This window comes from Lissotriton helveticus, chromosome 6 (genome assembly GCF_964261635.1).
Source record: "Lissotriton helveticus chromosome 6, aLisHel1.1, whole genome shotgun sequence".
In the NCBI taxonomy this organism is placed as follows: Eukaryota; Metazoa; Chordata; class Amphibia; order Caudata; family Salamandridae; genus Lissotriton; species Lissotriton helveticus.
Window position 1 is genome coordinate 1,623,310,607 of NC_136067.1, and position 17,947 is coordinate 1,623,328,553.

Genomic DNA, 17,947 nt, shown 5'->3' on the forward strand with positions numbered 1-17,947 from the left:
GCCCTTAGGGGGCAGAAAACCGACTTGACATTAAGGACATTTTTTTGTTTAGGCCCATGTATTGGGTTTAACCCCAACTGCTAAAACCCAAGTCTTTCTGCCCCCTTGAGGCCTAGAGCAGCTCCATCCCTGTGGCAAGTGAGAGGAAGTTTGGATTATTTTGGTCGTAGTTCTAATGTAGGAGCGGGTGGGTGATCGGTTTATTCCCAATTACCTCTCATTTGTCATTGTGAATAGCCTCACTGTTCTGGCATTGGGACATCCAGCAACCAGGGATCCATACACATTCTGCACATTTGTGAAACCTACGTACCCAGACAAATGAAGGGTGCTGAGGCTTGCATGTATCCCGCTACGTTTGAGTAGGCCTATTCTTCTCGATGTTGTGCCTGCAACCGGATTATTTTTCTTCACCATACAAAATGCAACACACAATCCTGGAGCATGATCTTTTCCTCTGCGTTATCATCTTCTAAGGTCTGCATGTGATTGGTTCGAACATCTAATTTGAGAATCTCTCTCTAGTTAAATATCCAAAAGAAGCCTAACCCAAATTGGAATTGATTTTGAAAGGAAAGGGGGATGCATGGATAATACGCTGTTGTACTATATTGCCTAGATTTATGTAATATTGCCAAACACTACCATCATCTGCTGGCAAGCAACATGAGACTCTACCTCCAGTCGGTAACAGGCAGTCCAATGCCTTCTAGTACCTTCAGTGTATCTCCGCTTTCTCCTGAATTGAATATCTTTTACATATGCAAACTTTTCACTTTTTAAGCCTATCTCTTTGGAGTGCTTCTCAGATTAATAACCCCATCTCGTAACCAAGAACAGATATTTAGATAAAACGTACTTTTATGTTTTATTGCTATTATCATGTATAATAATGCAAACCTTTCCTGTTTTGGTTACATTTTTGGTATAAATTCTGCTCTGTGGCGTATGCTTTTGTCCGCTATGTATGTGATATTTGTATAGCGCAGACCTAGCCAAAAAGGCAACGGAGTGCTAAACAGGGTCAAAGGCAAGCATTCAGTCAATGATTGATAGGGGAGGTAGCTGGTTATTTGATTGTTACTGTATTGTGAAGTAATGTTCTTTAAAGAGGCGTCTTCAACTTTTTTTCTTAAATTGACACCAGGACTCAAACCTTACACCTTCAGATTGCGAGGTTACCATTAAGCCATTGGCCCACAATTGACATCTGTAACATTTATGGAGTCTGCAAATGTGTTCTTTGTCCAGATATCTTGTGTTGAAGCCGTGTAAATGAGTTGGTTTGATACGAGGAGTTCAAATACTGCCATAGTCACTTACTGTGCAAAAGCTTTGCCATGTGTACTGTTTACCCATTTGTCTTTATATCTGAAGAAATTGCTTCAAATCACCTGCACCTTTCACTTGTGTAGTATGAAAAAGTTGTTAAGTAGCTAAGCTGCTGTTAAACTTTAGCTATTTTTCCAAAGGAAGAACTAAACCTAAGGGAAATGTTTACCTTCACAAAAACAGTAGAGGTTTCTTTAGAAGAAAGGTGTTTGCATCATATACATATGTGCTAATCAATGTAATTTCTTTTCCAGCTGAGCCATTACCTGGATATTGTTGAAGTGAATATTGCACACCAGATTTCTTTACGTTCAGATGCATTTTTCCATGCAATGACTTCTCAACATGAACTTCAGGACTACCTCAGAAAAACCTCTCAGGCTGTTAAAATGCTTAGAGACAAAATTTCTCAAATCGACAAAGTAATGTGTGAAGGATCGTTCAATATTCTCCGACAAACAATGACTAGAAATAACTGTGTTAAGTTGTATAACAAACTCAAGTTAATGGCCACAGTGCATCAGACGCAACCCACAGTACAGTTATTGTTATCGACTTCTGAATTTGTTGGAGCATTGGACTTGATAGCCACTACGCAGGAGGTGCTGCAACAGGAGCTTCAAGGCATTCACAGTTTCCGGTAAGATTCATTAAAGTGGTTAATGCACGTGAAAACTAAAATAGGCTTTGGTAGTTTTTTTGTTTTTTTGCTTGGGTCGTTGACAGAGGGCACATGGATATCTTGTGGGAACTTACAGGTAAATAAAAAATGCAAAGCAATACTTTCTGGATAGAAAAGTATTTGGACATCTTATAGGTAAGTAACTAGTACCTATAAATAACTGTATTTATTTACTGTATTTGTTACTTCCTTTCTTGTCAGATCTGCTATAAAAGTTTAGCACTGTATAATAATTATACTCATGTCCAATGCTGATTGATGTGAACCTTAGAAAATAAGGTTTGCAGAGCAGTTGAATTTGTTGAGCTCTTGGGAACAAAGCCTGCGGTCAATGTACAGGGGCACAAGTAATTATTTGCTATATAGCACTTATTAACAATAACAAGCAGCCAGATTTGTTTAAAGTTTGCAAAAACCTAGTTAAAAAAATGCATGTGTACAGACCAGAATGAGCATACATACAGGGCACACAATTGTTTTTAATCTTCTGTTATTATTATGATGATAGAGGACTGTGGTAATCTTAAGTGGTTTAAATATGTGCAGAATCAGTTACAGTTGACTGGTCTGGAAAGTATCTAGTTCTGAGGCTATCCATATGGGTACTCATCACGCTTTAAATATAGCTCAGACAACATGGAACCAGCAGGTAATTTTACTTTTTTACTTTTACTTGACTTTTTTACTTTTACCAGATAGGGCGCATTAACAGGCCAGTGTTTTACAACCATGGTATCTGATAGAGACTTCTAGCCACAGATTCCTTACCTTTGAATTTCCCAATGTGTTAGACTGGATCTAGAAGATTTTTCGTGATTCGTACCCCTGCGCACCAGTAAGTGGAGTCTGTCGGCACCGTGGGGCATCATCTGTGCCGGAAGTTACGTCCGCATCACCTATATAGGTGCCACCTCAGCACGCTGATGTGAGTTCTTGTCTTTCCGCTCCAGCCAGTGCTGATCCGAGAAGAGCTACCCCTCTGTCAGTTTTTGACAGAATGTTTGTGACATTTTGTCGACTTTTTTTTGTTTTTTTCTTCCTGGTGTGTTGAGGATGTCATTGAGGAAAACAGGTTTCAAATCCAGTGGCGCCTGTCACTGAGCCATGTTGATGACGGCCCCACACCTAGTTTGTGATGTCTAAAGCGCGACTACAAACAAAGTCGTGCTCCGACTGGCAGGCCATGGCGCCGAAGGATTTGAGGGTGCAGTCCCTGAAGCTGCTACCCTGACTAGAATTGTGGTTCCTGCTTCGACAGGGTGCATAACTCTGCCAACCACAAACCCAATTTCTAACGGGCCTTGTGTAGCCCTTATACCTTGTCAACAAAATCTGCTCTGTCTTGCTCTTTGAGCGGTTCTTCCAAGGAACCCTCACTACACCTGGTCAAACATTTTCTTCTCAAAGAGCATGCTGGACACTTTTTATCTTCATCTCTACAATCCTGCTAAAGGAGGTGAACAAGCATCTTCATATTATCACCGGGGTAATGTGCGAGGCATAAAACCTCCTGTGTGGGAAGAGACAAGGAGAGATCAGTGAGCTGAGCCTGTTAGCCAAAGCTTTTGAAAGCATTTTCACGTCCTCAATAGTGAAATAGGATGATAAGTGGCTCTTTGTAGTTATCATGTGCTTCATTGAGGATCTTTATGATGACAATTGAGACGACAGTATGAGATTGGCCACATTTATATCCTATTCAAACAATAATTTAAACTTGCAGGGGCAAAGTGCTTGTAGTTCTGTACAGAAGTGTGTTGATGGTATATGTTTCTAGAGGTATTAAACCCAATTAACAGTGTGACTCTCAAAAGTGCATCATGTTGTTTTGGGTCTAAGGAAAAACTTAAGATAATTGTTGCAAGAATTAGATAAAGAATTCTTTTGTTCTATCCACAGATGAGTTTGACATCGAACGTTTTAAAAACATTTGACGACATAAACTAACCTTCCTCCCAATTAAAGTACTCTACAATGAAAAGAAAAAAAAACATTGGTTGTTTGCTTAAAATATTTGAAAGCTTCTTATTGGACACACTATATTTTTTAAACATCAAATCAATAGTTTTATCACCTGCTACCCTTTCTAAATCCAAAAGTTAATTATACGCATTGGGGCTAACGGATCCCATGAGCATAGCCCAATCTCTAAACGGACAGCTTGGATCATAATTTCCAAATGCGGGCTTCATACTGTTTTCAATGCTAAGGTCTCTGTTGATAAATATTTGTGTTTCCTGTCTAGTACTAATATTTCTATACCATAAAGAAGCATGGGGATACTTTTTGCTAGAAATAGCTTTCAATAGTGGCTAAATAGAATAGCCTCCAAAGTCTTAAAGCGTATCAGACCAGCTTCAGCACTACATGGTAGTCACCCATTTTCATTACGGCGTCTATGTCAATGCGTTACTGAAAGTCATATATTGATAACGATCTAAAACATCTAGTTTATTTTCTAACTACTGGCAACATTTACTCTTTTGATTACCACATTTCATGACTTTAGTCTTTACACTGTTTATTTCTAATTTATTGGTGTCACACTATCTGGATATAGCCTAGATCTTCCATTTACGAGCCCGTTTCGTCCCCTGGAGAGGACTATTGAGTTTCTCATTTTACCAAAATGCAGTGCTGCATTTCCTTTGTGGTCTATCTCAAGAGTTATGAAGCAGGCAGGTCGCTCCCCACGCTGCTGCGCGGCTCTGCCTGCATTGTTTTTGCCTAATCTTGTATTTTTCCCCCGTGCCTGTACTTGCTTTCTTGCCCAGACTTGGTTTTATTCCCCTGTGCCTGTACTTGCTTTCTTGCCCTGTGCTTGTTTTCTTGCCTAAACTTGTTTTTCCTTCCTGTGCCCAGTTCTCCTGCGGCCCCCGCTCGTTTTTCCCGCCGGTGCGTCCCTGCGGCCAGCCCCCCTTCAATCCCATTTGCCGCCCTCCTCCTGCTTCCCAGCTGCTCCTCCCTCCCACATACCCTCATATGGAGGCGTACCGAAGGCGCGCCTATTGCAAAAACACGCCCGACCGCGCCCAGCACCAGGACCCCTGGACCCAACGAACGCCACGACGCCCGACACCGCTACGATGCCAGAACCCTCCACGCACTCAACACCGGACGATCACACACCTAAATCCTGGCCGCCCGAAGCGCACCCACGGAGCTTTCACCTGCCGGAACTGCAGCTTCACATGCTGCCGACCAGTAAAAAACCCAACCACCTCAGATACATCCTTCTCAACACCCGCTCCGCCCGCAAACACGCCGTTGAACTCTGAGATCTACTCGACTCAAGCTTCCCAGATGTCGCCTTCCTGACGGAGACCTGGCTGAACCCCACCTCGGCACCGGACATAGCAGTCCCTGAAGGCTACAAGATCACCCGCAGGGACCGCACCAACGGAGCAGGAGGAGGAATCGCCGTCATCCACAGGAACACTCTCAGAGTCTCGACCAACACTGACGACACCCTCAGCACCGCCGAACACCTGCGCTTTCAGATCCACACCGACCCCAACACAACCCTCAGAGGAACACTCATCTACAGACCCCCGGACCCCGACCACAGTTCAGCAACTCCATCGCCGACTTCGTCAGCACACATGCCCTCGCCTCCACGGACTACATCCTCCTCGGGGACCTGAACTTCTACCTCGAGAACAACACCACCACCAACTCCACCACCCTGATTGACAACCTAGCCAACCTCAGACAACTCGTCACAACACCCACCCAGTCTGCTGGTCACACGCTTGACCCCATCTTCTCCGCAAGCCCCCACATCTCCTTCAACCACACCACCAAACTCCACTGGACCGACCATCGCTGCATCCACTTCACCTTCAAGAAACCCACCACGCACGACCGCACCCAACAGATGCCTTGCCGCTGCTGGAGCAAAGTCACTGAATATCAGCTAACCACCACCCTCGCCGAGAGCCCACCTGCCGACCCCACTGACCCTGACACCGCCGCCTACAACCTCAGACAGTGGATCAACGACTGCTCCTACACCCTCGCCCCGATCAAGAAATCCTCCAACAGTCACACCAACAAGAAAGCCAGCTGGCTCACTGAGGACCTCCGGGCCTCCAAGCAAACCTGCCGAAAGCTGGAGAAGATCTGGTTCTGTGAACGGACACCCACACAGCCCACAAGAACGCCACCATCACCTCATCAGATCCGCCCAAAGGGCTTCCTTCAAAAACCGCATATTCAACAACTCGCAACATCGTGAAGGAACTCTCCAAACCCAGCTCCAACACCAACGACTTCCCACCCTCGCAAGACCTGTGTGACTCGCTGGCCCCTTTCTTCCACCGCAAGATTGCAGACATCTACGACAGCTTAAACGCCACGATCGCCCCGACAACTACTGAGACCTCCACGACCACCATCCGCACCAACTGCCTGCTCTCCTGGACCAACATCAATGACGATGACACCATCAAGAGCATGAACACCATCCACTCTGGATCTCTGTCAGACCCATGCCCACACTACATCTTTAACAAAGCCAGCACATCCATCGCACCCCATCTCTGGAAAGTCATCAAAACCTCCTTCGAGACAGCAACCATCCCAGAGAGCTGGAAACACGTCAAGATCAACGCCTTACTCAAGAAACCCAAGGCAGACGCCAAGGACCTCAAGAACTTCCGGCCCATCTCCCTGCTCCCGTTCCCGGCAAAGGTCATCGAGAAGACTGTCAACGAACAACTGACCCGCTACCTCGAGGAGAACAACATCCTGGACCCTTCCCAGTCCGGGTTCTGCAGCAACCACAGCACCGAGACTGCCCCCATCGCCGCCCCCGATGACATCAAGTCCCTGCTGGACAACGGAGAAACGGCAGCCCTCATCCTCCTGGACCTGTCAGCCGCCTTCGACACCGTCTTCCACCACACACTACGAACACGCCTCCAGAATGTCGGGATCCAAGAGAAGGCCCTGGACTGGACCACCTCCTTCCTCTCTGGCAGAACACAGAGCGTCCTCCTTCCCCCTTTCCGCTCCGACACCACCGAGATCATCTGCGGCATACCCCAGGGCTCATCCCTCAGCCCAACTCTGTTTAACATCTACATGGCACCGCTCACCCACGTCGCCCGTCAGCACGACCTCAACATCATCTCCTATGCAGATGACACCCAGCTGATCCTCTCCCTCACCAAGGACCCCCTCACCACCAAAACCAACCTTCACGAAGGAATGAAGGCCGTAGCTGAATGGATGGGGAACAGCGGACTGAAGCTGAACTCAGACAAGACGGAGGTCTTCATCCTCTGATCTACTCCTTCGGCCTGGGACGACTCCTGGTGGCCGACCGCACTGGGAACCGCTCCAACACCCACCGATCACGCATGCAACCTAGGGGTCATCGTCGACTCTACCCTCTCCATGACTAAACAGGTCAACACCGTCTCCTTCTGCTGCTTCAACACCCTCCGCATGCTCCGCAGGATCTACAAGTGGATCCCCACGGAAATGAGAAGAACGGTCACCCAGGCCCTCGTCAGCAGCATGTTGGACTACGGAAACGCCCTCTACGCAGGAGCCTCAGCCAAACTCCTGAGACAGCTCCAACGCATCCAGAACACCTCTGCATGCCTGATCCTCGACATCCCTCGCCACAGCCACATCACACCCCACCTGGGAGACCTGCACTGGCTCCCGGTCAACAAGAGGATAACCTTCAAGCTCTTCACCCGCGCACACAATGCACTCCGTAACACCGGACCAACGTACCTCAACGGACGACTCCGCTTCTACACCCCTACCCGCCAGCTCCACTCCGCCGACCTCGCCCCGCCACAGTCCCCCGCTTCCGAAGAGCGACCTCCGTTGGCAGATCGTTCTCCCACCTTACCGCCAAGACCTAGAACACCCTCCCCATCCACCTATAGCAGACCCAAGACCTGCTGACCTTCAGAAAACTCCTCAAGACCTGGCTTTTCGAGCAGTAGCAGCATTCCACACCCCAGCACCTTGAGACCCTCACGGGTGAGTAGTGTGCTTTACAAATTATATGATTGGTTGATTCACTATTTTCTACTTGTGCACACTGACTGATTAATGGAGTCACAAAAATGTTTGGGGAATTGCACTACAGCTGCTAATTTGTCTTTTTGTATTTGACAGACATCTTGGATCTCAGCTCTGTGAACTGGAAAAGCTTATAGATAAAATGATGATTGCAGAGTTTTCTGGATATGCCCGAAGTGATTTGAATAGGCCGCTGGAAGAAGATTTTCAGATTTTAGAAGAGGTAAACATGTGGGCTTGTTATTGTTAAAGGATTTGTTATTTTAAACATCTTCACACTTAATTTTATAACTTCATTGTTATTATTTACTAATATTTCAATGGAGCTTATTATTTATTGAAGTTTGTATGTAGTCGTGATATCGCTTTTGATACTGTCAACTGTGTTGTCATGGATACATTGACATCTACCTTACTTCCTCATAGATTTAAGCAATAAATGTTTTTACGGGTAATTGTAAGAAACAGAATTCTTTTTGCCCCCTTTTGTACTCTGGATTTTTACACCTACTGTTTACATGTTTCTCAGACTAATCTTCTTTTACATATTTTGTCGCCTAGCTGTACAGAAAGACCATATTCAAATTGAAATGACAAAATCACATTAATCGAGCATAGCATCCTGCTTCTGGGGAATATGCAAACTGTGGTTAGCACCCTCTCCACTCTTTCCCCAGAAAGTCTGGGGCATAAAGCACAATATTGCCTTCCATTCCAAATCTGTACCCAAAGTCCATCATCCTATCCACATTCTGCTACCCTTCACCTTTTTGAAGTGGTAGGTAATCAGGTCTTGTTTCAGGGCTTCACTCCTCTTAAAATGTACTCTAATGTTCACTTTCATGAAAGTAGGTTTGTCTACAGTCTTTGTTGGCATGTCAAGACCTTGTTCCCATGTGACATGTAGATAATTGCAGGCAATATGTGGCTCAGAAACTCAGGTTTGAATTATGATCTCCTTTCTAAATCGGTTCAGTCTGTTGCCAGTTTGTCTGAGGTTGCAATGCAGCCTAGAGGCTACTCTGCTCTAATGCATTCAATTTCTCTGCTGTCATGGGTCATGCTTAACCACCTCCCTCCATCCCCCGTCAGCCACAGCCTCCAAGTCACTTTAGTTTGTCCCCCGACTATCATTGGCAACCAGTGGGTGGCAGGATACGCTATCACCTGCACCACTGGAGGTCAGTATCATTGGAGCGCTGAGTTCTCCAGATTGTCCGAAGGAGCTACTTCCTCCCCATCATGAGTAGCCCTCCACCCATGCCACCCATGTAGGACAGGCTGACAGAGGACCATTTCTCTTACTCTGCCGGGAAGTGGCAGCTATTTTGGCCAAGGGAGCAATAGAGTGCCAGCATCTGAAGTAGGTCTTAGTTGTTATTCCCACTACTTTCTGGTGCCCAAGAAGGACGGATACCTTTGTCCTATCCTAGACCTGTAACCTCTCAATTTCTTCTTGAGAAAGGAGAAATTAAAAATGCTCACACTCGCTCAAGTCCTGTCTGCCCTGCATCCGGGACACTGGATTGTAGTGTTGGACTTGCTGGACACATACTTCCGCATCTCCGTCTTGCTTGCCCACAGACGTTATCTACGGTTCATAGTAGGCCACGAGCACCTTCAGTTCACCGTCCTCACCTTTGCCTTACCAGCGCTCCTCAAGTGCTCAACAAGGTGTTGGCTGTGGTTGCAGCTCATCGCCAGAGATCAGGAGTATCGGTCTTCCCCTATCTCGACAACTGGCTGTTGAAGGAGGGCTTGGCTCTGGCTGTTGTCTCCCACTTCCAGACTACAGCGGACCTCTTGCACTAGTTCGGGTTCAATATCAATGTGCCGAAATCACAGCTGACACGTTCTCAGGTGCTCCCTTTAATCGGACCTGTTCTGAACACACAGCAGTTTCAGGATTGTACTCCCGAATGGCGAGTCTATGGTATGCAGGCTATGATACAGATGTTTCATCCTCTTGTCTGGGTGTCGTTGAGATTGACTCTAAGGCTGCTGGGCCTCATAGCCTCCTGCATCCTGCTTGTGACACATGCCCTCTGGCTTATGCAGGTTCTACAGTGGGACCTGAAGGTCCAGCGGGTGCAGCATCAGGAAAATCTCTCCAACTTGGTCCAGATCTCAGTGGGCACTGCAAAAGATCTGCTTTGGTGGCTAACGAACTGCGATTAGGTGAGCGGCAGACCCCTCTCCCTTCCCCAAACAGATCTGACAGTAGTGACATATCAGTCACTCTTGGGATGGGCCAGCCATCCGTGAGAGTTGGAGATCAGGGGACTCTGGTCTCCGGCAGAAACTGGACTCCACATCAACCTGTTGGAACTCTGTTTATTCCTGCTTGCATTGAAAGCCTTTCTACTCTCCATCAAGGGAATGCTGGTGCTGGTTTTTATGGACTACACCCCATGTGGTACTGCAACGGTCTGGGTTGGGTGGTGTACCCTTTGTCAAGAGGCTCTACATCTCTGGGCATGTCTGGAACGTCATGGCTTATTTTTGGTGATGCAACACCTGGCGGGATTTCTGAACACCAGAGCGGATGAACGCAGCCGAAGGTGCCTAGCGAATCATGAATGGCATCTCCATCCGGAGGTGGCACAAGATCCCTTTCAGCAGTGGGGAGAGCCTTGGTTAGATCTTTTCACCCCAGCTTAGATCACGCAATGTCATCAGTTTTGAGCACTGGAGTTTCCAAAGCGATTCAGAAAAGGGGGTGGTGATGAACAGAGTGCCTGAATTAAGCAGACCACTCTTACCCAGTCCAAAGATCAGGGCTTGATCCATCACCGTTTTTTAGCTCACTGCACCATCCCAGCTCAGAACTTGGCTATATGCAAATTAGTCTGTTCCTGTCCCAGTGCATGATGGGAACAGGGCAAACCAAACTACCAAGCCAATTCTTATACTGGGAAGGAAACAAGCTTCCGGGGACCGGTTTCTGCCATTTCAGGCGTCGTCGGCCCGGCTTGCTTGAATCCTGATGGTGCAATGAGCAAGGGACTCACATCTGAGTATACCCTTCCACGCTTATGGTGGACAAAATGATTCAGAAAAGGGGGTGGTGATGAACAGAGTGCCTGAATTAAGCAGACCACTCTTACCCAGTCCAAAGATCAGGGCTTGATCCATCACCGTTTTTTAGCTCACTGCACCGTCCCAGCTCAGAACTTGGCTATATGCAAATTAGTCTGTTCCTGTCCCAGTGCATGATGGGAACAGGGCAAACCAAACTACCAAGCCAATTCTTATACTGGGAAGGAAACAAGCTTCCGGGGACCGGTTTCTGCCATTTCAGGCGTCGTCGGCCCGGCTTGCTTGAATCCTGATGGTGCAATGAGCAAGGGACTCACATCTGAGTATACCCTTCCACGCTTATGGTGGACAAAATGATTCAGAAAAGGAGTTTCCAAAGCGGCTCTCGCTTGGAGATGCTTTTCGTCTCAAGTGGAGCTCAGGTCTCCTGTACACATTTCCACCTACACCACTCCTGCCCAGAGTTCTCAAGAAGATCAGGAACGGCTGTGCCCAAGTCCTCCTTGTGGCTCCGGACTGGGCTCAGACAGTCTGGTATCCCAAGCTGTTGAGCATGGCCAATGGTCCTCCAATTAGGCTGCAGATTTGGGAGGATCTTCTGTCACATAACAGGGGAGCGTTCTCCACCCTAACCTGTCAACCCTCCACCTTAATGCATGGAGATTGAGGGGCTATAGTTGACAGTTTTTGACTTTCTACCCAAAGTCTATGATGTTATCCTGGCAGCTTGGCGTCCCTGTACCAAGATTGTATATGCCGGCGGTTGGAGTACATTTCGGCCCCCCCCCCCCCCCCCCCCCCCCCAGCGCCTTGAGACCCTACGGGTATGTAGCGCGCTCTACAAGTGTCATTGATTGATTGATTGATTGATTGATTGATTGATGTGCTGAACAACTCATGAGAAACTTGTGAGTTTCTCAACTTCTCATCCTGCATATGCTATTTTAGGTTCTTCTATGGAGACTGCCTGTATTGTATTGTATTGTATATAGCTCTTTTATAGCGCAACTGCCACCCTACGTGTATCCTGGCGCTTTTAGAGAGATTCTAATCAGATGGAGCCGGCCGATACAGGGCTGAATAGTGGGTACTGAAATCTCAGTTTTTGGCAAATAACCAGGTCTTTAGGCTCCTTCTAAAACCCATCAGGCAGTCGGCTTGCCTGATGTTCTGGGGCACCTCATTCCACAGCCGGGACGCTACTGTGCAAAAAGCCCTACCTCCCATCCTGGCTCTCTTGAATCTGGTAGTTGTTGCTAGACTCAGACTGGAGGAGCGAAGAAGCCTAGTGGGCTTGTACCATGTAAATCTTTCCTGCATTGGTAAGGGGCCTGAACTGTGCAGTGCTCTATAGACAATGCACAGTGATTTAAATGTAACTCTGTCCCTCACGGGCAGCCAGTGGAGGTCTCTCAGAGCCATTGTGGTAGAGGAGCTGCGTGGTATCAGCTAGCTAATTATTTTGTGAAGTCTGGCACAGCCAAGAAGTAAGTTTCAAAGCACTCAAAAAAGGAGTTGGGCGAAGGTGTTTGAGACAGTAAAGTTGCACTAAATTAAGCCCAAATGATTTGCAAGAGTTATGATAATGCAAGAATATAGACTTATAGAAAGAGGTGAGTCTGACCATTTTCATTGCTTTCTGTACTCCTATTGAGACGACTAGGCAAATTGTAGGAGTTCAGATGAGAATGGCTTTGGAGTCTGTGTCAAATGCAGTGGATAAGTCCGGGATGATGAGGGCTGCTTTTTCTCCTGTGTTTCGGATCCTGTGTGTTGTCCTTTGGAAATCAACAAGAACATTTAATTGTGTTGACATAACTTGGAACGTTGTTTTTCTTTTGGTTAAAATTATTGTGTATCAGGAAAATTCAAACAATTTATTAATGTGAACAATTTAAACATTTAAATGATATGCATGTATGGCTAGGTGAATGAATGCAGCATGTATGTGATTCAAATATTTGCTTCTCTGTTATGAATTCTATATGTTGTATTAATATAAGAAGAAAAAAAATAGTTTTGTATTTTTCTAATTTAGAGTGTCAGCTTTGCTCTTTTATTTTTCTTCATTTATGGTTATTTAAATAAGTTTTGAAGGTGCCTTGGGAATTTTACAGGATGTATTTCCCTGCCTAGGTGAACTTCTCATTAGTAGCAGGGGGCTCCTTATCTTTACAGTCTGATAATGTGAATGTCATCTGTGACAACATGAGTGCGGTTTCAGTCCTGTGGTTGGGTCTGAACCTGAGACTGAGTGGCTTGGAAGAGTTGGTGACTGAGTGGCTTGTAGGATTTGGTTGTTGCAGCGGTATTAGGTGAGACTTCTGTTGATCATTATCTCTAAAACTTAGGTCGGGTAGGGTAGCAGGGAAATTGACCTGTAGTTGGAGAGCGTTGAGTGGTCTGAGAAGGGTGTCTTTGACAAGGGAAAGACTGATGCATGTTTCCAGGCATCTTGAAAGGTCCCCGAGGAGATGGAGGTGTTCACGATCAGCATGAGTACATTGGATTGTAGTCCTCTGTGGTGGGGGTCATGGGTCCGACAGGGCCTCTAAATGGGTGGATGTCATGGTAGGGGTGGTTATGTCTGGGATGATGGCTTGCTATGTGATAAGTGTTTGCTATTTGGATGAGATCTGCAGGCATTTTGTGAGGTTTGTTTGGTGCAGTTGTGTGTTGAACTTGCTGTATATGGCGGTGATTTTATTGGTGAAAAATTGAGAGAGATTGTTGTATAGGTCCTGTGAAGGGGAGGTTGAGTCGAAGGCGGCCTCTGCAGAGGTGGACTCTTTTATGATGGCGAAAATGTAATTGCTTCTGTTCGTGCTGGTGTGGACGAGGTCTGCCAGGGCGGGGAATTTGGTGGATCGAATTAGTTGGTGGTAGTAGCATCCCAGGGCAGAGTTGAAAGTGCTCCTTTCTGCTATGTCTTGGCTAGATCTCCATTTGTGCTCCAGTTATTTGCAGTGGTGTTTCGTCATCTTGAGTTCCTTCTTGTTAAAAGACAAATTTACATTGGATGGAGAAATTGATCATCACTCGAATTTTGAAAATGTATGGCAAATGGTTCACTGAGCTAGTAACTGTTGTCAAATCTCAATAGGATTGAACTATGACTTTACAGGATGGGTATGAGATAATTAGCCACAAATAAACTGTTGGAAGTATGATTTCAAATTACACAGTTTCCAGCGCTCTAACCCTGTACCACTGTTCAGAATTGTAGAGGGATTATCGACAGATTTACACTACAGAAAGGTTATGGGAACTGTGAAGTGTTTGGAAAAATCAGTGACTTATGGTAAATTTTATAGAACTTTTGACTGTATTGTTTAGATTGCTCTTTCCACTTCTACGCTGCTCTCAGATTTTGTCGTTTCGGGTTTTAACCGACCACCCTGTGGGAAGCCGCCTGTCTCAGGCCTACTCCTGCATGTACTTGTTTTTATTGAGGATGCCTTTCTGGTGGAACTTACACTCTTCAGATTTTGCCTGTGTTGGCACGCAAAGTATCCTCATACCGACCAGCACCTCGAGTGCAACTTGTGTCTTTTGCCAGACCATCGTGAGGCCGACTACAACACGTGTAAGTCCTTTTGGTCCAAGAAAACCCTTAGGGATTGAAGGTCGCGTCAGTTGGAAATGTCTTGCAGAAGCGGAGATGACCGCATTTTTGGCGAGGAACATGCCCAGGAGGGGCCAGCTTAGGAAGATGAACAAGGCGTCTTCTCCCCTGAGGAAGTGATCTGGAGATGTGTAGCCTTCCATATGGTCAGCACCTGAGTACTACTGCCCCTGACCCTTCCAACACCCAAGTACACCCCCCAAACATCCTCCTACAGAGGTCGCTGGATCACCACTGCCTTCAGGCCATGGTCGGATCTGAAAGACTCAGGCCCGGCACTGAAAACTGATGCTAGGGCCAAGCCTTTGGTATTTACATCTTCGGATCGAGACTGACCTTCGGGATCGAGCCGGCAACCGCCCACATCTACCTCAGTGCTGACCAAAAAACTTGCTTCCACACCAAAACCCTGGGGTCTGAAAATTATGGAGCCAGAAGCCTCTAAATCTTCTTCGGGTTCCATGTGTCTGGTCGAACCAATTCCAGAGAAAAAATAGACATTAGAAGATGGAATATTCAGATCCAGGAAGGTACAGGACCGATCCTTGCTTCTCCACCACCAAAGAGGAAGCTGTCCTTCAAAGAAGCACTGGACAGCCATATTCCTCAAAAGAGGAAGCTGAAGGACAAAGCCACCAACCCTGCACATCAGCCTCCTCCTCCTCCTCCTCCACCACCATCTCCACCCCCTCCTTCACCTCCTGTATCTCCAGTACATGACCTACTTGATGCTACACCGCCAGAGTCACCAGGTACAGATGATGATTGGGGGAGAGGGTTAAAAGTGCCATAAGGGGATCCTGATCCATCGGAATTCATATGACACTGATCCACTTACCCCTAACGACCCAGATCTATATCCCGTTCACCCCTCCCCTCCAGAAGACGCCACTTCTTACCAACAAGTCATTGCTAGGGAGCTGCATTCCACTATGTTGAGCTACACAAAGAATCCTGTGGGCAGGATTTTTTGTTTGATACCCTATCTTCCACACATAGGGACACCTAATATTTACTCATGCTTCCTGGCATGATGAGACATGCAGAAAATATTTTTAAAGAGCCAGTCCGTAACCCGAGTAATCACTCCATCGGAGGACAAAAATTACTAGGCAGCTCCTTCTGATCCACTTTTTATCAGGGGGCAAGTCCCACCTGACTCCATAGTTGCCACAACGACTTGTAAAGGCGCTAATAGCCAGGCTGCTGGAGACACTCCACCACCTGAAAAAGAAAGCAACCAAATAGATGCAGCTGGGAATAGAGTAGTAGCATAGGCAGCTAATCTTTGGCGTATTGCCAATTCTTCAGCTCTTCCGGCCTGCTATGACAGAGCCCATTGGGATGATATGGAGGAACTGCTACAATACTTCCCAGAGGAATACAGCAAAAGGGGACAACATATAGTCACAGAAGGTCAGGCCATCACCAATAACTCCATCCGATCTGCACTTAATGCAATGGATACAGCTACTAGGGGTGTCAATACAAGCGTGCTCTTTAGGCAACCTGCATGGCTTTTGTATTCTGGTTTCAAACCAAAGGTCCAGCAGGCAGTACTTAATATCCCTTTTGAGAAAGAGCAACTTTTTGGGCGACAAGAAGAGAATACTCTTGATAAAATGAAAAAAGGATGCTAACAGCTAAAGCCTTGGGAGCATTACCGGCCAAAGCTCCTAGAGGGTCCTATCGTAGCCAAGGCCACATGGGTGCCTACAAATCCACCAATTCAGATGCCTCCGCCTCCCTTTAAAAACAAGGCCACCAGCCTACAGTAAGGGCTTCCTTAGAGGTTACTTCAGAGGCGGAAACAACAAAGGAAGTGGCACAGGTGCCTCCACACGTGGAGCAACACCCACTGCTAAGCAGTGACTACCCAGTCCTTCCCCCTGACCACTCCACACCTGTTGGGGGCAGATTATTATTATTAACCCCAGTCTGGGAATCCATCACCTCAGACCAATGGGGACTAGCCATTATCCAAATGGCTATTGTCTGGAGCTTGTTTCTACACCACCCATTATCCCACATTACACTCACAGGTTGTCACAAGATCATCTAATACTTCTCAAACAATAAGTCAAAGCCCTCCTTCTCAAAGGGGCTATAAAACCTATCCCACTTCAACAGCAGGGACTAAGGGTATACTCCGTATTTTCTCATTTCCAAAAAAGACAGGTCACTAAGTTCAATCTTAGGAGATGACGGCCGGTCAGCTGGCCGAGTGAGCTTGTACCAACACTCTCCTCCTCCGGTTAGTTCGCCGAGTGTTTGCTCCCATGGACTCCTTGTATTGAAGGGAGCTGAATGGGGCTGGAGTTGCAGTGAATGTTAGGGCCAGCTGAAGAGAAACCCCTTTCTTACTGAGGTGCCTACCTGCGGGCTTGGTAGCAGGGAGTCGATGCGGGATGCTGCACTGGCTTCTTTTGTGCCGTAACCGTCTTACTTGCTGGATTCTCTTTCCCCGGAGAAGTGTTCGTGTTTACGGCTTGGGTGGTGGATCCGGCAGTTCAGCACACAGGCCTGTGTCCCCTTCACATCCAGGGATGCCGCCGAAAAATCAGCCGAGGAACGCCGCTGCAGCCGCGGGACGTATGTAAGTAAGTAACTTTACCTTTATTCGATTTAAGTATAAAATCATAAAAGCACATAGCAGAAATATATACACAGTTACATTTCAAATCATATCACAGTAAATATCAATAAGTAACATTATAACATGGGATCTTTAAAAAAGGTCAGGTACCAAAACAATCCGTGGTATATCAAGTCAGAGTCTGGGTATAAAAAAACCCTCACCCCGGAGCCGTTTTTGCCCAACCAAAAATTAGTCTCTTCGATGATTTTGTATCGGGGTAAAGTGATTCTCTGGGATAAAAATCAGACAGTCCCCAGGTGTGTATATGTCCATCTCCTATCTGTGGTTTCCAAGACTGGAGGTAAGGGACAACGTTACTATTTACAAACTTTATCAGCACCAGATCACCGGATCTCTCTTTTCGAAGCGGACCTAACCATCCCACCCTTCTAACACATTGTATTCTACCGTCGATGTCGGGGGGTAGAGGTCTATTCTTTGTTAGCCAAAAAAGTGCCTTGTTTCTCAGCTCCTGTTCAGTTTCAGTTTTTCCCTTTGTGAGTTCAGGCACCCCAGAGAGGACACCCACAAATGGGGCAGCCTCTGGTGGTAAGTGGATGCGATTTGTTTTGCTTTGCATGTTCCT

General features: G+C 46.6%; 1 protein-coding gene across 2 annotated transcripts in view; it reads left to right on the plus strand.

Moving 5' to 3' along the window:
- VPS54 (VPS54 subunit of GARP complex) overlaps nt 1-17,947 on the plus strand; it is a 624,042-nt gene that overhangs the window by 196,072 nt on the left and 410,023 nt on the right. For both annotated transcript variants that reach the window (XM_078649430.1, XM_078649431.1), the window contains exons 8-9: nt 1,587-1,972; nt 8,156-8,282. In XM_078649430.1, coding sequence (XP_078505556.1) covers nt 1,587-1,972; nt 8,156-8,282 — 513 coding nt within the window. The remainder of the gene's footprint in view (nt 1-1,586; nt 1,973-8,155; nt 8,283-17,947) is intronic.